At 30.7% G+C, this 21,270-nt stretch overlaps 1 protein-coding gene across 9 annotated transcripts in view; it reads right to left on the bottom strand.

Annotated features, from left to right (window-relative positions):
* Positions 1 to 3,242: 3,242 nt before the first annotated feature.
* LOC129949110 (protein NDRG3) overlaps positions 3,243 to 21,270 on the bottom strand; it is a 151,183-nt gene continuing 133,155 nt past the window's right edge. For 7 of the 9 annotated variants that reach the window (XM_056060361.1, XM_056060357.1, XM_056060360.1 and 4 more), the window contains one exon: positions 3,243 to 9,186. In XM_056060361.1, coding sequence (XP_055916336.1) covers positions 8,888 to 9,186 — 299 coding nt within the window. In that variant the 3' untranslated portion in view covers positions 3,243 to 8,887. Of the gene's footprint in view, positions 9,187 to 16,244; positions 20,678 to 21,270 lie in introns of those variants that run through there. The other 2 variants (XM_056060362.1, XR_008782004.1) reach the window with 2 other exon arrangements.

Here is a 21,270-nt window from a genome sequence, read left to right as displayed (position 1 = left end):
CTCCCAATTTGGATTGCACGTAAATGTTATACACAAATCTGGACGCCCGTAATGACGGACATAAGTCATCGTATCCTGAATGTATTCTTGCATGTTTCGTGGACTACCGGTGTAGCTTGAAGGTAAAATAACTGCACTGCCGATTTTATTAGTGTTTAAGTTTCCATCGATGTTTCCAACAACAGCATCTCGTAAGTGGATGTATTCCTCTGGTCGTAATTTAGCTTCGTTAAACCGAATAAATCGCAAACGTTCGCTTTCAATCTTAGCAAACATATCTACAACGTATTGATGATACAACTGACGATATCAAAGAATATAATTGTCCTGAATATGTCTCATCATTAATCGATGCGCGTAGTAATTCATTGAACTAACTTTTTTACTTAATTCATTACCATTGATTGGATCAAACTGTTTGATATTGATGTGATATTCATCTTGTCCTTGCCAGAATATCAATGGGTACTGGAGTGCGTCGTACAAACGGTGTATATATGAAATTCTACTCACTGTATTATCTCGGTGTATAAGTTTAATAGATCTGTTGTCAACATGGGTCACCGATCATAATTATAGCAACTTCATCTACGGTTGGCACATTGAATCTGCCAGCGTGCACTTCTGATGGTACTTTGTCAGCTTTGATGACAATTTAATAATTGTGGTGATACTCTTTTGAATAGTTGAATCAGATGATTAGGGTTCTCTAAAAATATTTCCAACAATACTACAATAATTGCTCTCTCTTCTGCTTGTTCAATAAAATTATACTGGCATCGAGTTGTCACACGTTCTTCACAACTGCCCATGAAGTAGATTTGGAGAAATTTTGGATCTTCTTTTGGCATTGGCATCAATGATCCAATTTTATAGTACACTTGGCCTTGTATTTTAAATGTTGTTTCAAAATTACGACCATCAGATGAGAGATCGCAAATTTTAGATGCTCCAAATGATGTCATTTGAAAGCAAGAATTAAACTTTCGTGTCTTACGCAAAAATAATTTTGAATGATTCAAAATCAATACCAGAAAGTAGTGATTTCAAGGGTTCAGGTGGACTAGGAAGTAATGGCAATACAACTTTTCCGGATGCACAACACATGCCAGGTGTTTCATTGCGAAATTTTAATGCTTATCAATACTTACATATTTTGTCCATCTCACCTTGGGATCAGCTGAGTAATTAATGTCTGGTGCATAATTAAACGCTAGACGAATAATTGATTCTCGTGTTAATGCACGGCTGGTCTGTTGACTTTCTCGGTTTCGTTATCTAGTGAATCTATGTGTTGTTCACGTGCCGTTCTTGGTCTTGATAAATGGTCTTGTAGATGATTATCATGCTGTTGCATTGATTCATGTGCACGAATATCTGCTATATGGATTCTTCGAGCTGCATTTTTTTCTTCTCTTTGCTCAACTGATTCGTGTGCTCTTTCAAGACGTCGATGTCGAGCTTTTTTGCTACGGGCATTGTGGAGGTTAGATTTGTTTGGTGGCATTGTACTGAGAATAGGGATTGCTAGTTAAAATTCAATCAAAATAAAAAAAAATTATACAATTTTTCAGTCAAGATAACCCTGTTTAAAAATATTGATTGGTGAAATATTTGTCTACTTGAAGAACAAAAACAGAATAATACAAATTTTATTTCAAAGTCAAAATATATTTCAGAAAACATAATGATTATATATAATTAGAACATTAGATTTTATAGTATTTTTCATTTGCAACATATATGGTAACCATTTAGACCATTACTCGAAATATAAACAATCCTATATCTTAAGTTACACCAAATTACACATAAAATGCCAACTTTCACCGAAATCGGTTGACTTGGTGAAGAGTTCACTGGGAACATACATATGACACTGGATTTTTATGTATTAAGATTAAGTTTAGTAATAGGTATACTTACATTTTCCCAGAAACAATACTTTGCAAATTCGAAATTCAACACAATAAGCACAATAGCTGATCGAAATGACATTTATCCCTGTTGCAATTTGTACAGAGTTTCCCAAACTTGGGTAAGCGCTGCCAGCAAAAAGTAAAGTTTTAGCTATCACTTTACACAGAACAAAGAAAGGTTGATGATCAAAATTTACTATCAAAACAGTGACAATCAACTATCGATTTAAGCGATTCCAACCCTGGCGAATAAACCCCAAACCATCGCAGCCCTCAAAGACAACATAACCGATGCCATTCGTCAAATTCAGCCTGATTTATGCGCCAAATTCATCGAATACTGGACCTTTCAAATATGCTTCGGCTGCCATTTTATATCATTAGCGCTCTCAAATAAAAATAAAATCTTAATCATATCTCATATACAATTTGTTTTAATCAATCTTTATATAGACCTGCTTTTAATGGAAAACCCTTCATTTTGAAATCACTTGTTTGACGTTTTGAATGAACAATAGAAAACGTCAAATAAGTAATTTCTGAGAAATGTCAATTTTGTTTGTATTCGTAGACTTTTTATTGACAAATTATTATTAATTAAAAAAATTCAGTATACTCTATTAAACGTTCTCTTTCTAATCTTAAATATTCTTCCTGTGTGCGAGTAATGTTGTCAGGAATGAAGGGGACCTACAGTTTATATGCCGAATCCGAACGTCTAATTTGAGAAAGCACTTTTAAATGACAAGAGTTACTCTTGGAGAATTTGTCAATTCCTCGCAAGAGGCAGTACCCGTGAAAAGACTTTAGATGGCATAGGCAGGTATCGAACCCAAGACCTCTGGTATGACAGTCCAACGCACTAACCACCATGCCACGGGTTCTACAACTGTTATTTAATCGCATGCGTCAAATTCAAAATGGTTTATTTTTACCAATCCACAAGACTTTTGGATGTTCACTTGGAAAAAAATGACAGTTCTGATTTAAAAAAATAACAAATTTGCTAATGGTCAGAAACATTTATAAACTTAAACGTCAATCTTGACAGTTTTAAGTATCCAAACTGAATAAATTGATTTTTTGAAATGGATGAAACTTACAAAAATCTTATGCATAAAATCACACTTCAGAATCGCAAGTATAAGAAAGGCCTCAATTGGAATTGTAGATCGGAGATAGCTTACCACATAAATATATTTATGACATTGGTGTCGATTTAGCTTCAGACGTCATCTTTGACAGCTCCTAACACTCCTGGATGTCTGTCTCCAATCTTAGAAGTCAGCAATTGAGGATAAAACAAAAGAATAAACACACTAATTTCCTCAGCTTGCATAAATTATTTGTTTTTATTCGGAAAAAATACAATAATTTATCATTTTTTTGTTTTTGATCTTTAGGTATACTTTACCCATACCTAATATTATTATTTTTTACAAAAAGCAAAAAAAAAACATTAGAATCAATTTTTATTTATATTTATATATTTTTTGACTTAATATATAAATTAAGCTTTATTTATTCTATTTTTGTTTTTATTAATTTTTGATTTATTTTGATGTGTGTTTGTGTTGTTTTTCTCCCAACGGGGTTGCTTTTAGCAAAAGCGATTAATTTTATCTTGATTTTTCAATTATTTATAATAATTTGTATTTCTTTTTCTTTTTTTTGTTAATATCTAAGTGTGTAAAATTTAAAAACATTTTTTTCTTTAATTATTTTATCAAATATTTTTGTTTGTTTCTTTTTTTTTTAAATTATCAATAAAAATTGCCTCCAGTAAATTTTGTATCTTGATTTCTTATTTTTGGTTTCTGTTTATATTTTCAAACAACTACTTTAAATTTCTTTTGTAAATTTCGTTGTTTAAAAAATTTAATTATTTAATAATAATTTTATCCAAATTTATTTTTGTATTTCATTACAAAAAAATATTAGACAGAAAATAATAAACTCGGTTAAAATTTTCTTTTGATATGGTTGCTTTTATTTAAATACTCATTTTTGTAACTATATGTTTTGTTTATATGTCTTTATTTTATTTTTTTAAATTTATATTTTATTTGATTTTTGTTGTTATTTATTTTACAAACAAAAATATAATTAATTTAATCTAAACATATGATTTTTAGCAAAGGTTTTGGGTTGCATTATTTTGTTTTTTTATTTTTTATTAATTTTTTTATAAATAGGCACAAAGTGAAATTAAATTTTATTTATGCTGTAATATCAATAAAAAAAAAAGAAAATTTTCGCAAATGCTAAAAATAGATATAAATATTTTTTACTATACAATTTTCTTGTCATTTTGTTTTTTTTTATTTTTATATAAATCAATTCCCTGTTAATTTTTTGTTATTCTTCTTTTCACTTTAAAAGCTTTGAAATATATTTTCTTATTTATTTTTATTTAGAACATATTGTTATTTATTTATAATAATTTTTTTAAAAGGTTAAACACGAAAAAAGTGCAATTAGAAATAAATAAACAAATTTTGTTTAATATAACAATATGGTTGGTATTTTTTTGGACTGATACAATTTTTTAAACAATCCAATAGTTATTTAAAAAATATTTGTTTTATTTATTTTTATTTATTTAATAATGGCGAGTAGGTCTCATTTTGTTTACTTTTTTTTAGCTACAATATTTTGTTCTGTTTAGTTTTATTTTGACTTTTCACATGAGTCTTTTTCTTTTGTTTTGATTTCAAACTACAAATATAATTATTTATTTATAATGTATAATAGGTATTCATATTTATACGCATCTGTGATTTATTTCTATTTTTGTTTCTAATTTTTCATCCAATAACAACAAATTTTTGAACTTTATTTAATGTTCATTATAGTTAAATTTATACAAACACGCACGCATTATGCCCTTTTTTAAGCTCAAAGCAATGCAATTATAATAATTGCATCTCTAAATTTATCTAAAAAAAAACATAAATAAAAATAATTAAATAAAAAAGTAAAATGATCTCTTCTAGAGTCTTGGGTTATTTTATAACTATGTACGTAAAGATTATCTACAGGACATTTTAAGCACACGGTAAGCGACAGAAAAAAAGTTATTCTTATTTTTTTTATTTGTTTTTCTTAAAGCTGTGTTTTTATTTTAAATTTATACAAACTTTAACTTTCATCGTAGTTATGTTATTTTGTCACGTTGAACATCATTTTTGAAAAAGCCTTGAAATAAGAGGTAAGTTTCCCACTGTGTTCTTTGATTTTAGGATGTGATGATTCAAAACGCTGACATTTCCAAAACGGAAGTACAATTTCTGTTTTTAAGATCTTTTATTCCATTTAACTCCAAGTTAAGTAATGAAACCGATTTTTAGCGCACAAAATGTACACCAGTTGTAATTTAAAAAAAAAAACTAAATATACTCAAGGAATTAACAACAAAAAACAAGATATGGCATCACTGCAACAAAATGGAGGAGAGTAGATATGCCAAAATAAACTCATTCGATAACTGAATCCGGCAAATCAGTTGCGTATGATTTCAGAGTGAATGTTTGAAATTTTGCAATATGGTAGAAATGTCAAAACTGACATTTGACTCTACTAAGGTAAGGTAAAATAAATAGCTTGTGATATTCCGTGATTCGATAAAGGAAATTTGAGCCAAAATATTTATTATCACATGTCAAAAAAGTTTTAAGGAACTTTTAATTTTTGGACTTATTGAAAGCATTCATTGGATATTTTTGACAGGTTGATTAAAGCGACCATTAAACATTTCTATAACTTGAGTTAAACTTGGTATGATTCGTACTAAAATTAATGATTAAAATAAATTAAAAATTCTTTATCTAAACCAGAAATTTGTTCATACTTCATTTTTAATTTTTGTCTATGATTACACAATCAATCCCCTGAAAAAGTTTAACTTTCTGTCAGTTTCTTCATTTTTCAACTAGCAAAATCTATCCCAAGATAATTGATAAATGGGAGAATTTTTCAATCACAGATGACCTGTCAAAAAATGTTCAATATAGTTGTCATTATACTTCATATGACTATACTCTTTTGTATATAAATGTCTGGCGAAAAGTTGTTTCATCTGGAATACAAAAATTGTTTAGAACTAAATAAAGTTAGAAGTAAAAACAATTCATGAAAAGAAACATAAACACATTCTGAACAAACATCCTGTTCGAAAAGTTGCAACTAAATTCCGTGACATTTCACTTCTGTCAAATAGAATAATTTACCGATTTATAAAGTTGGAGTGGAGAGCTTTCCACAAAAACAATAAATCTAGACTTAATACACTCTTGAGTTAAGCACTAAACGTTCATCAAATTAAAACTTCATTGAATTGGATGAAAACGTCAAAAATCTCGAAGTGGAACTGATTTACATTCGGCTGGTTCAGACGACATAAGGGACTTGAAAGTTGGACAAGTTTCTGGTATCTGATTGGCCAGCTTTAAAAAAAAATACCTTCCAATTAAAGCAACTTTAATGGAAAGTTGACTAGAAAGTTAGTCAGAAAAATCTCATTAACTTTTAAGTTAAGTCTACTTCTGTCAAAATGACAGTTGATAATGTTTTTTCATTCAACTGAAAGCTGAACTTTATTACTCTTATGATTTATTTATTTTCTGCACAACTTCATTCAATGCTTTCTGTAAAAGAGTTTCTTGTCAATTTGGAAAAGAAATAACTAATATTTCCTTATAATACAAAATACAAATCGTGATGAACTTGTAGCTTACCTGAGGAGTACTTTGTAAGCAATAATTTCGTTAGTACTACTAACTTAAAGTAGAGGTTTGTGAAGTAAGATTCTGAATTTGAAATTTATGACTAACTATTTGCCTTGGTCTAAATTAACGTTCAAAGAATGAAGTTGGCTGCAAATGAAGCCTCTTATGTTGCCTTTATTTCAATACTTTTGACAGTTGTTGCAACTGTTGCTTACGCTGTGACACCGTCCCTTATGTGTTTAGGCCTTAATATCTAGGATCGCAAAAATGAGGCCCTAAAAGATATGACTGGGACAAACCTCTAAATTCTAGGGTTTCGTATTTAAGTATAAAAGGTATTGCGAGATTATTCACGATTTTTAACTATTTTAAACTTCAAATGCGTTTATCTTATCATTGCACTTTTTTAAGTTAATGACACTCAGAATGTAAGGAATTTTCAAATAATTGACTTGGCATTTTAAATATATCTTGGAAAATGCATTCTCTTAGTTAGTCTTCTATAAACAGAGAGTACTTTCTACTCTAAAAGTAATCGTCAAATATTACACAATCGCCATTTTAAAATAAATCGCTTCGAAAAACTAACTGATATGCATAATATAATGACGTTTCTGTAATCTCGATTTATTTTGTAGTATTTGTTTTAAAAAAATTCTCAAGAAGACGTTTTCATTTGCTTAAGTCCTTAAACTAGTATCAAGTAATGTATTTAAAGAGTCTAGAAACTTGTCCTCTTAAATAATTTATTATGTTCTTTGACGCAAATTATGAAAAATGTGTCAAATTGACAGGAAAAATCACATTACCAAACACCACTAATAAGTATCAATCATATTTCCGAACTTTAGAATTAAGCAGGTTCTAACAGAATAAGAGATTTCTTTTGCTGTCAACTGTATTCTATGAACGTATATTTTGAGTTAGTTTGTGAAGTGACATAAATTTCAAACTCGGAACTTTACTTCAATAACCTCCACCTTCAAGTGGTCGTTTTTCATAAGTGAAACCAATACTTAGATTTTTTTTGGCAAGTCGGTTATTCAATATTTTTGTCATTAAAACAAAATTTACTGATTGGAATCAAGCATTTCCTGATTGAAAACCAGAATTTGATTTGATATTAGAGTTGATCACCGAAAGTAAAACTGACAGCTGGAAATGCAAAGAATATGGAAAGCATTCAGTGGAACAATTTTGTTCAGAAATATGAAGTCAAAAGTCAGCTGTTCATTCGAAACGTATAATTGAAAAATGTATTAAAAATTAAATAAAAAACGAGTTTTGGATTAAATAATGTTTTTTTTAAGTAGAAAAGAATGAACTTATTAAACAAGGAATATTTTTACACAAAAAACACTAAATGGAATGTGCAGAAGAGAAATAAATTACAGAGTAACAAATTTCAGCTTTCAATGAAATGAAAAACATGATCACCTGTCATTTTGACATAAGTGGACTAGACATGATAGTTTGGGAGATATTTCACTTGACTTACCTTCCAGTCAACTTTCCAATAAATTTGGCTCAATTTGAAGGTAATTTGTAAACAGTTGGATAACTGAATATTAGAACCTTCACTTACCTTTTAGTTTTTAAAGTCGTCAAAGCATGCATATATAAAAAAAGTAAACAGCGCCAGACTGGAACGAAGTTCGCAGTTGTCAATGTTAAATCGATGTCAAACATATATTTTTGTTGGTTTGTTTAATAGTTTTAAATGATGAAACACTTTGTAGGAGGCTTATAATTTATCAATCCTATATCTGACTTGGGGCTTCTATATCTCAAGATGATTCTAGAATATTTTATCTTGAAAACACGGTTTAAATTTGTATCCAAATATTTTTCGAAAGTGCTTGAATTTTCTGTCGCTAACTATTGCCAAAATGTCTTTCTTTTATTTCGTATTAATTCATTTTTTCTTTTAATTCTTAACATCTAGCTAAATTGTTAACAATATTTTTTTTGTTTTTTGATTTTACAATTTGTTTGCACAAAATTTTTAAAAAACTTTCTTGCATTCATTTTTTTACAGGGATATATTTTTGAATGTTGTTTTTGTGGGAAGGGGGGGTTCAACATCATTTTATAAGAGATATTTTTTTCTGTTTAAATGTTTCTAAAAAATAATGGACAGGACAATAATTTTTATAAAATGAGTGTTCATATTTATTTAATTGTTTTTAATGGTACAAGAGGATACGATTAATCTATAATATGTAATATGTTATGTAATATCTAACATGAAACCGGTTCTGGTAGAGGATTTTCTGTAATGCGAATTTTATTCGAATTAAGATTGATTCCAGTGTAGACAGTGGCGTTGTCCATGTCAACATTGGTGTCCATGTCCATTTCATCAGAACTGCCAAATTCGCTGATGGCATTCCCGTTTTCCAGATCCAGGTCCTTCTTCTGCTGCTGCTGTTGTTGTTGTTGTTGTTGAAGTAGTTTTTGTTGATGGAAGTTTCCAAAGAAGAGAGATGCTGTCTTTTTGCTCGCACCAGATGGCGTTGTTGGCGAGGACAGTGGCGTAACTGATTTTTTGTTTATTGATTTGGGTCATATAAACGCACGCACAATTGGATAGGGGGATAGTTTTGTTTTTGTTAAATTTATTTTAACCATCTTGATGGTTTTGTTTGTTTGGTGTTTTGTTTTATTTATTGTTGTTGTTTTTGTGGGTAAATAGGGGGAAAGGGGGGGTAGTGATGGTGGTGGAAGGAGGGATGTTTTTTTAAAATTTATGTTGATGTGTTTATATAAATATTCTTTTATTTGTTTAAATTAATGAATTGGTGAAAAGTAAAATTAATTATGAAAAATAATATTTTATGTTGTATTACGGTGTATTGTGTGTTTTGGTTTTGTTTGTGTTTCTCAATAAATTGTACTCAAATACAAAAATTGTGAAATTTTTATGAAAAAGATGAATGGAATTTATGAATCTTCGTTTAATGAAAATAATGAATGAATTCAAAAGCTCTACACGATTTATCTACACTTGCTGTACTTCAAAAAGATGCTATATCGTCCTACCGTACCGTGAATTTTGTTGGTTTGTGGTGAGCAATATCGAAACGACGTTTTTGTTAAAAGTTATTCTAGTTGAAAATCTTGAACCTAAGAAGTATGTAATTTCTATGCACACAAAGAGTTTCCTTGCACGATCGAAATAGTCTTCCACCAGGGCTCAAAAATTGATACTTGAAAATTAATAATACTAAAAAAAGTGAGTATACGTCTGGATAAGCCTCAGTTACTTTTGATTGTTTCGCGAATAAAGTTCTCCCTAATTGTTTTCTCATTTTTGAAAATCGCGGTCAATATTGAAAGTTTCCCTTTAGTCTAATAAAACAAGAATTTTGTCTCTGAATTAGAAATTTTAATGTTAACATTTCAAATTCATTTTCTGTGTGTTTTAACATCGCGTTAAATCTCGTGTCCTCGTTGCAGACTTGTTAAAGAATGCAATCATTTGAAAATACAAAAATTTAAATCATTCAATGAATTCCACTTAAATATAGTATTTGTTGATTTCACCTAAAGATTGAAACTTCAAGTTTTGCAATCACCAATCATTTGATCTTAGAAAGAATGCAATCAATTTGTCTCCAATCATATTCATGCAGTCTTTTAAAGTCTTTGTGAAATTTAACTACATCAAATATTCTTGAGGGCACATAACCCCCCACATCAATTTTCGTTGCTAGACACTGCACAAAAGTGTGTAGAGAAATTTCTATCAAGAATGCAAGGACTTCAAGTGAATGCAAAGAATACATGAAGTCTCAAATGATTGAAATTAATGGATTCCATTTTAATAGTTGGAAAAAAAATATTGAAGTCCCAATTTTTAGATAAATGTAATTTTTATATTAAAGTCATAAAAGATTACATTCCGAAAAGATTGCATTCTTTTACAAGACTGTCGCGTTAAGTGTTATGGAAGGTCAAAGACCGCCAAAAAAAACTGATTCTTAAGGTTCAATGATGTTAACAGCAACTATTGCCAAAAATATTAATCGAATAATCAACACTTTTAAGGAAAATTTTTGTATCAACTAATTTTTCATATGCTCAACTGAACCGTTTCAGAGATAGAGTGCAAAAAGTGCGCAGTACTCAGCAATTTTCTGAGATTATATTGTTCTTACGAAAATTAAAGAAAGTTAAAAGTATTTATTCTTTCAAAAACTTAGATTTTTTGAAAATTTTTTAATTCTTAACTGGGTCCATTTATCTAATACAAGAATGGTTAAGAACCTATAAAATGGATCTATGATCTCGAAAACGAAATTTTCCATCCATCAAAAAAATTTTACCAAAAGCTCCAGATGAGTTGCCTAAAAGAATATTTTGTAATTGTAGAAATGAATGTGCTAAGCAGTGTAGTTGTAGAAAATGAAAGGTGCAATGCACTTCAGCTTTTTAGGGAATCTTTTTGGAGTATCCAGCACGGAAAATTGAAACTGCTGGAGTTTTATACTATGACTTTACCACTTTTGTTTTTGATAACAGATTCTGTTAATTTGATCATATGAACTTCGATGAAACCGTATAATGATTAGGCATCAACTTTTAACCTTGCGTATTTTTTTTAATGACTTTAAATTTTTTCAAACATTTTAGGTTTAAAATTTGATGAAAACTGCGCACTTCAGTTCTCTGTTGTGATAAAGCGGTTTTGCGGTCCTGATCTTCCATATCTTCGAGCAGTATTATACATATTTGGAATTAAATTTCTAGGTGCTATAAGCAACCTTTTAGAAGTATTAAAAATAACAATTCTTTAAATTTCGAAAAAATTCGGACGTTTCTATCAGTCGTTAGTTTCTTCCAACGGATTACCTAGTCGTGCCATAAGTTCTATTACAATACAAGCATAAACACAATAAGATAAGAACTAATATTTTGTATTCACTGTTATTTCATTAATTCTGTCATAATATAAGTTTAATTAATAAAGTAGTTTCACTCAAAACGACCGGCCTCAGCTTTTATGGTAGGTAGCTCTTAAAAACCTAAGGCGCCAGTTACAGCTATTATTGAAATCGATCCGGAACATTTTTGGTTCGATACTTGAAGGTGTTTACCTTTGAATTTTTTTCGCTAAAAATGTGTTTTTTTTATTTTCCGGACGGAAATTCATTTTCATGAACGGTTGATACTTTTATGTTCAAAAGTCAAACGAATCGTTCCATTGATTTTTGCTCCAATTTCACACAATTCCAATGACAAATTTCTGTCAGTAAAAGTTTTTCGGTGGTTATAGCTATCATTGGTTCTCATCATTGAAAACAAACATTGGAATTTTTTTGACAGGTTGTTTATAGCTTTCATTAAAAATTTCTGTCATTGAAAAAAATGTCCGGATTGTAATCGACCGAAAAATGTTTACTGACAGAAATCCGTCATTGGAATTGTGTGAAATTGAAACACAAATCAGCAAATCAGTGTAACGATTCGTTTCACTTTTGAACATAAAAGTTTCAGCTGTCCAGGAAAATGAATTTCTGTCCAGAAAATAGAAAAATTCTTTGTGTGATTTCCAAATATAATTTCCAGCATATAATTTTCATTTCTAATCAAAGGGAAACACCTTCAAATGTCGGTTAAAAAATGTTTCTGGATCGATTTCAATGATATCTATAACTGGCCCCTAAAGATTAAAATATGGAGAACCATAAAGCCTAAATCCTACGACATTGACCCTGAGGCTGTCTTGGATTTGCTTGTCTCACAAAAACCCTTAAGAAGAATACACATATTTTCATTGAAAAGGGTATCTTTTCTTTACTAAACCTTCTACATCATCTCCATGGTACACTTTCAAATCAAGTCAATACAGAAGCATAGTGATGGTTACGTTTGACCTTTATGGCTGAATCACAAACACGCTTCAGCTTCGGCTTCGTCTGCGTTACGGTGGCCTTGCTTCAAGGTTGCTTTGAATGACATTTCTATTATTTCATTACTCCAAAGAGCAAATATTTAGTATTTTGACATTTGTTTTACATCCGTTGAGCTGTCAGCTGTCAAAGCAAATGTTCAGATAATAGAACTAGAGCTTCTGTTTGGAGTCACAAAACGTAACATAACTTTATTTCCTTACGATTGTCAAATGAAACGTGAGATCGAAGTGACAGAATGCATTGAATTCCTATGGCTGAACTCGTTAACGTTAGGCGAAGCTGAAGCGTGTTTGTGTTTCAGCCATAAACAACATATAATGATGTGGGATAAATTGTATCACTTTGTTATAAACTTCTTTAATGGTAGAAATCTTTGCATCCGAAAAAAAAGAATTATTCCATGCTCAATTCCTGTGAAGCCCCATTATTCTTTCTAGAATAGAATAGAATCGAGTTATTAACAAATGATCTGTGGAGCGTCAGTAGCCCTTTTTGTTTAAATGATCTAGTAAATGTATTCAGTTTCTTAGACATTATTCTTCACTTTCGAAGGAACTTTCCGGTACCGCTCTTTTAAGCATCCAGACTTTTATAATCATAAGTCATCTATTCTAAAAGACATACAACGTTGCGGATCCCAGTGGTACATTTTATGGATTCTATTGTTGTGAACGCCTCATTCCTTGGTAACAGAAGCTAATCTAGAACTGTAGTAGATGGGGTACTTTATCAAAGCGCTGCATAGGTCAAGTATAAGAGAAAAAACTAAAGTAAATGATAATAAACATGAATTAAAGAAGTAAAATAAAGAAATTAGTCTAAGTGATGATGGATTCTGGAGTTAAAAAGGAAATGTGGGGTGAGGCAGTTCTTACTGCAACCTACCTACTCAATAAGAGTCCAACCAAATGTGTTATTGGTGAAACACCTGCAGAAGTATGGTTTGGTATTAAGCCAGACATCAAGAAGTTGGGAATATTTGGATGCCAAGCATTTGCACATACACCCAAAGAAAAAAGGTCGAAATTTGATCCAAAAAGCAAGGCGATGATGATGGTAGGCTACGGAATTAATGGGTATAGGTTATAGGATTCGCGAAAAATAGTTGTTGCGAGGAACGTAAGGTTTGATGAGCAGTATTTTCCAGCAAGAGGCAAGAATAATGATGAGTCCAGTACGGTTGTTGTTGGTGAAAGATTAAAGTCAGATTTAGAAGGGGAATCTATAAGATATGAAGAAACTGCTGATGATGTGGCTGCTGGTGATTTGGCTGTTGGGAACGAATTTGATGAAGTCGGGGAAGGTGAGTTTGATGACAGGGTGGTGCAGAATAGCGAACAATCAACAGATTCTAACTTTGAATATGCTTCTGAAGATGAATCCCAATTGGCACAAACATTTGGCAAGTCAAAGGCAGAGCTGTCGTGAGCGAAGCCCTCCGGGCAAATTAGCTTATAATCGTAGTTTTGAAAAGATAAATCTGTCCCAGTTTAATTTTTCAGCTGAACCGAAGAATTTCAAAGAAATTTATTTGAGACCTGACCGGGAGTATTAGAAAGCCGCTGTTGTGGATGAGTAACAGTCGTTGAAATTGAACGAAACTTTTGAGCTAGTAGAGAGGAGACCGGACATGTAAATAGTAAGTTGTAGATGGGTTTTTAAGCTAAAGACTGTCAAAGATGGGGAGCCTACTACATATAAGGACCAATTGGTGGCAAGGGGGTGTAATTAACATTATGGTATTGATTACGAGCAAACATATGCACCTGTTGCAAAGTTGGCAGCTATTCCAACTGTGTTGTCAGTGGCTATACATAAAAACTATTTAATTTCGCAAAGTATGTTGGAAAGAGATTTTGAGACGAAAGAATTATTAAAGCTTGAACAATTCCTTGGTATAGGGATCAAACATAATATTGAAGAGTCATGGTTGAGTATACATGAATATGACAGATTGCAATGGAGTTTCTACTCCGATAGACCAGCCAATAAAGCTCAAGAGAATCGAAGATGATGTTAAGAAAATAACGGTGCCATATAGGGAGCTCATTGGTAAGGTCATGTATATGATGCTTTACAGCAGACCTGATATATGTTTCCCCAAATCTCAGCCGAGTCGTTGTCAAGACTCTCCAGGTATAGATTATTGGCAATGTGGTAAAAGGTTGGTGCGTTACTTGAAGGCCACAATGAATTATGAGCCTGTTTATAAGAAACAAATTAAGCAAAACCTTTACTAGGATTTGTTGACGCTGATTACGTTTCGGATGAAACCGATATGAGATCTACGAGTGGTTTTATATTCAAAGTTTTTGGAAATGTTGTAAGCTGGTCGTCGAAGAAACAACAAGTTGTTGCATGTTTAACCACTGCAGCTGAATATATAGCTTTGGCACTAGCTGTACAGGAAGGTATTTGGTTACGTGGATTGTTAGCTGATTTGCTCATTGATGTTTATGTTATACCTATATTCGAGGATAACCAGAGCTGTTTAAAAATGGCGTATAAAATGGAAATGGACAAACGTGTAGAGCATAATGATGTCAAACATCATTTTATTCGACAGAAGGTAGATGAAGGTGATGTCACATTGCATTACGTTAATAAGATCAGGAAGCAAATATTCTTACAAAGCCTTTGGCTTAATCGCAACCATATAATTCACAGTAGCTCTATGTAGCTCATACATGGATTCTAGATTTATTCGAGAAAATATGCGTCAAGACAAGGCGTAATGGTCATCTTCTGATGAGCCCAACCATTACATCGGGGCGAAACGCATATTTGAACACCATGCTGGTTTATTTTTACATTCATTTTTCATGATTTTAAATCATATTTATTAAATTAAACGGTGTTCAGGAAATAACAATTCTACTGTTAACAGTCAAACATTTCATCTTCAAATGTCCCATAGCAATCAAAGAAAAATAGCTACAATTTATCTTCTCTGTAGACTTGCAGCAACCATATAATTCACAGTAGCTCTATGTAGCTCATGTTATATGGATTCTAGATTTATTCGAGAAAATATGCGTCAAGACAAGGCGTAATGGTCATTTTCTGATGAGCCCAACCATTACATGAGAGAAAGAAGTAAGTAAATTATAATAAACATGAATTAAAGAAAACATGCGATAAATGTAAATGAAGTAAAATTAAGAGATAAGTCTAATAAAGTAATAATTTGTTTAAAAGGTTCTTTTATATATATTTTTTGATTGAGATCTTCAAGAACCAAATTGGCATTTTTTAATAGCTTACTTATGTAAATATTTATAAAAAAAAGTTAACCATTTTATATCAAATGGATGTCTTAACAAAAAGGTCTTGAAAGTTTGCATCAGAATTTATGGCACGACTAGGTAGTTTTAAGGCGAAGCATTTTAATTAATCTGCTGTATTCTGAGGCGGGTTTTAGTTAAAATACTATTTGTGTTCTATCGAATTAAATTGAATAAGAAATTAGTAAATAACCGAAGGACGAACTTAATCTCAAGTTAACAATGAAAAAGTTATAATACGTCAATTTCGCACGTTAGTATCGTTTTTTGTTTGTATTACTTTTCTTTTCAAAAACGTTTTCGAACGTTCTAAATGCATGTTTCTAACCTAAAATGTCAAAACTCAACAACGGCTTCAGTATGAGCATGTATGCTCTTTCCAAAAAATATCTCAAATTTAAGTTATAGATGTAAAGATTTTTATTTATTTATATAATTGATGGTTCACGCTGAAATATTTCTAAGCCCAAAACTATTTTCTCGATTTCTTTTGTATGCATGTTGTTGTATATGTACAAATAACAAATTACAAAATTGCATAAAAATACTTCAATTTGAATCTTAAACTTAGAAATACTATTTTTTGTATGTAATATTTAAAGCATAATTAATTAACAAAAAAAATCAACTTAAAAATAATATTTTAATATTATCTACGTGCAAATTAATAAAATATAATATTAGCTTAGCATTTGACATTAAAATAATAATATACAGTAATAGATTTAACTTAAAATAAAAAACTATAAATAATTTAAATGAAAATACAACATTTTTAAGGGTGCAAACAAATATTTATAAGATGTTCAGATTTGAGACATGATAATTTATAAAATGAAAATAAATTTGATTTTGTTCGTAACTCAAATGTTTAAACAAATCGAACCATAATAAAGGAAGTTCTTTTATTATAAGGATTATAAATTGTCATGTCCCATTTACAACTTAACATATGCAAATAAAAATTTAAAGGTAGTAGTACATGGATGTGGTTCTTTTGTCTTCTTTTGGTGCAAAGCCTGTTTTTAAACTCAATTAAAGAAAAACAAAAAAGATTAAAGAAGGAACTATACAATACAATAACTATATTCAGACTTATCACTAATTCCATTGTAATCAAAAACTTCTAAGACATCTAAATGAAGCTTTTTAGTGTAAGAACAAGTTGTATACGTTTTTGATTACGATGCAATTCGTGAAAGAAGTCTCTTTCAAGAGAAAATTTTTGGTTGTCAAATGGTTTAATTTTTTTTTTTTAATATAAATAGAAACTAATTTGATTCTTATTTTGGCCAAGTTGTGAAATTTTAGCCTTAATTTGATTATATTACGTACAAAACACACAAGAGGTACATAACATTGAAACTTTTATATTCAAAATTAATAAGAAACAGTGTTGGTGTTTTTTTAGAGATATTGAGTAAGAAGTCTTAAAAAGGTTTTAAATTTTAGCTTTTGGTACTGACGATAGCTTATACTGATCTGACTTGAATGATTCAGATACGTTTTTTAATCAATCCAATATGTAGAATACTGAAAACAAATTAACTATTTTTTCAAATTTGAATTCATTTTATTTGTAGGACCTAGCTTGAAGTGTATAACAAAATAGTTTTGTTTTTACAGACTCAATTATTTTTTTCAAAATACATAGGATTTATATTTAAATCCTTGAAACACAGTTTCTTTTCTGTTTTCGAAAAGAAACATAATTAAGGTTTATTTTTGAAATGCAATGAATAAAAAAATCTGAATCTAATGATTACACTGGTCAACAATATAAAGTTTTCTTTCTACCCTAGGCGCCAGTTATAGCTATCATTGGTTTTCATCATCGAAAACAAATATTGGAATTTTTCTGGCAGGTCGTTTACAGCTTTCAATAAAAATTTCTGTCATTAAAAATAATTTCCTGATTGAAAACCACAGACAAATTTTTACTGACAGATATCTGTCATTGGAATTGTGTGAAACTGGAACACAAATCAGTGGAACGATTCGTTTCACTTTTGAACATAAAAGTATCAGCTGTCCAGGAAAATGAATTTCCGTCCGAAAAATAGAAAAATAAATGAGTGTCGACGGCAACAAATGAAAACACAAAAAGTAACAGTAACAATAAACTTCACAAAATAGTTGGCATGTTCATTAATAATAATACATTTTTTTCATATTTTCAAAACTTCCTAAAAAGAGGAAAACCAATTTCATTAAGATTTTCAAATTATTGAACAATCATTAGTTTTCGTTGAGTTCATTTGACAATTCAGTCATACTCGTAGTATAATGGCCCACCTATAATAGACTTAACCGAAAGAAAGCTTATGTCAAAACCGAACGAAAAATTATCAGAAGTTATCGTCAAAATGATAATCGTTTTGACGATTATCGTTTCAAAAATTACGGAATGACAGGTTTTTGAAATTAGTTTCTTCAAAACTGCAAACATCTTAAAATACGTATTTCTAACAGTTGGAAAATTAAATTATGATTTTGGAAAGTAAAAGGTGTACGAATTTCAGAAGAGTAGCTAAAACAACGGGAAGGAGTGCTCGAAATAAAAACATCGCAAATGAGAGGCAGTTAAGCCCCAACTATAATAGGAGTCTAGCTCCGTTTCGTTCAATTTTTCTCAGTTTCGTTAAGTTAAGCAGGAGCGATCCCAGTCGTTCGCCGCATAAGTAAAATCTGACATGTAGATACGTGAGCAAAATTGAATTATGGCTATCCGCAGTAATTTCACAAAACTTAGGTGAATTTTCGTTGGGTTTTTGACATAAACTTATGTTTGTTTATGCTTATTATGTGGTTCGATTCGTGGTTTGCCTCAAAAGATGAAACATTTTTCGACGCGGCATTCGTACGCTGCCCATAAGATTGAAAAAGTAGTAGAAGCAAAGTTGCACAAATCGTAATATTCCACAAAGAATTTGAATCATTTAAGTATCTCATTTTTTTTTGTAAATAATCATTGATGATTTATAAGATGACTTATGAGTCTTGATTGAATTGAATGTTATGCTTTCATGTTTATCGAAGTTATGTTTCTGGATTAGTGAGAAATTTTCCCTGCCGTAATATGTGAACGTCTAAAGCCCATCGTCAACAACCTGATAGGTCCTTATCAGTGTGGTTTAGACCAAGAAAGTCCACAGTCGATCAAATATTCACATTACGGCAGATCCTGGAAAAAACCCAAGAACACCAAATCGACACCCACCATCTTTTCACCGATTTCAAGGCCGCATATGACAGCATCTACAGGGACGAGCTGTATAGAGGCCTGTCTAGTTTTGGCATCCCTTCCAAACTCGTCCGTTTGTGCAGGATGACCATGGAGAATTCATGCTCCTTCATAAAGGTTGGATACAACTTAACAGAACCTTTCCATGTCAAAAAAGGTTTTAGACAAGGTGATGCGCTGTCATGCGATTTTTTTAAAATCATACTTGAAAGAATAGTGCAGAGCTCACACGTCAAAACTAGAGGCACTTTCTTTCAAAAGTCTGTCCAATTACTAGCATATGCTGATGACATTGACACAATCGGAAGAAATCAGCGTGATGTCAATGGGGCTTTTGTGAGTATTGAGGCAGAGGCGGCAAAAATGGGTTCAACGGTTAATGTGGGCAAGACAAAGTACATGATGTCGTCAAGAAAGGACACACAACACCGACGTTTTGGTCAAAACGTCACCATCGACAGACGTAACTTTGAGTTAGTCAAGGACTTCGTCTACCTATGAAACCAATGCTCCGGCCCGGAAAGTCTTCGAATCCACACCCACAGGACAGCGTAGTAGAGGAAGACCTCGGATCAGGTGGCGTACAAGTGGAACTTGGAGCGCGAAACTGGAGAGATCTAGGTAGGGACCGAGCTAGATGGAGAAGTTTGTTGGGTGAGGCCCTAGTTCACACAGGACTAGAGCGCCACCTTAAGTAAGTAAGATTCTGGATTGGTAATCCTAACACCAACTTTAGCTTATGTGCAAAATTTTAGAACACCCATCCTCAACAATGTTTTATATTTCTTTCAATATTTTTTTAAAAACTACACGTAAAAAATAGGTTAAAATAACCTTTTTTCTGTTCAAAACTGTTTTAACCATTTCTTTAAGGTTATAGTTAGACAGGTGAAGGATTTTTCATATTTTTTTTCAATTTAAATAAAGTAAGATGTTTTTTTTCAATGTTCGAACAAATGCTATTAACAACATAAGAAAAAGTAATTTGACTGCCAGTTATAAAAACCTTGTTGACCAGTGTTAGTATTGACCTTGATTGGTTAAACATTTTGCGAGTTAAAACGTTTATTTTAAAAATGTAATTATGTAATGTCTAGCTGCAACTTATATGATTATACAAAAAGAATATTCTAAATGATTTTGTCTTTTAATGATATTTTTTCTCCAACACTGCTTCTTTGTGAATTAAGGAAATAATTTTCAAAGTCTTAGTTTTTCTATGAATCTATTATTATTTTTGTTCTCGGGATTATAATTTATAACTATATGAACTTAAAAGTGTAAAACAATAATAATATTTTTTTTTTTTTTTTGAATTATTAGGTAATTTTTAATAATTTTGTTTTATTTCTAATATAAATCTTACATACAAAAAGTGTAATTATATAAATTAAACATAAATTTTATTGGTTTCAGAAACAAAAAAAAAAAAAAAATTAAATTTTGTATCATTCTTGCGGTGGTTGATTTTTTTGACTATTTGTTGATGTTGATGTTGCTGTTTGACGACGTGAAGAAATTAAACTTTGGGAACTATAAAAGGCTAATGTTGCATGCGATCGCATTGCTTGAAGGGCACCAACGGCTGAGCAAAATAAAAACAGAAAAACAAATTAATAGAAATATAAATAAAAAATAAATAAAAATAGATTGCAAATTATAAAACAATAAAATAAAAATACAAACAAGATAATACAAAGCTCAAAAAAATGTTTTTGGGGACAAATACTCAAACGGTATTCACTTTTAATGAAATAACTTTAAGCTACGAATATTTTGAGCTCACTTATATAATTGCAACTAGCTTTGGATGGGAGTTGAGGTAAAAAGCTAATAAAAATCGAGGTATGAAATATCGTACTAAGGAATTAACCAACGCAAAAATCAAAGGATCGTTGTCCTCAATTAGAATCAGAACTTTTAATATCTCCATCAGTGAAATTTTTGAAATAAACCTCTTTAAAATGTATAAAAACAAGACATAATTTTCAAAACCAAATTTTATGATGATTTTCACTAAGTTTAGTGCCCGAATTAATTTAGTGAAAATTTATATTAGTTATCATTCGACTCCGAGTGAGGTTTTAAAAAGCTTTGCTTTCATGGTTTTGAAAAAATCAGTTTTAGAGTTAATTGTTGGTGCCGATTTACAATCTAAACTTCGATTTTATAGGGATT

The sequence above is a fragment of the Eupeodes corollae genome, chromosome 3, assembly GCF_945859685.1.
Source record: "Eupeodes corollae chromosome 3, idEupCoro1.1, whole genome shotgun sequence".
NCBI classification, from domain to species: domain Eukaryota; kingdom Metazoa; phylum Arthropoda; class Insecta; order Diptera; family Syrphidae; genus Eupeodes; species Eupeodes corollae.
This window is presented reverse-complemented; position numbering and strand designations above follow the sequence as displayed.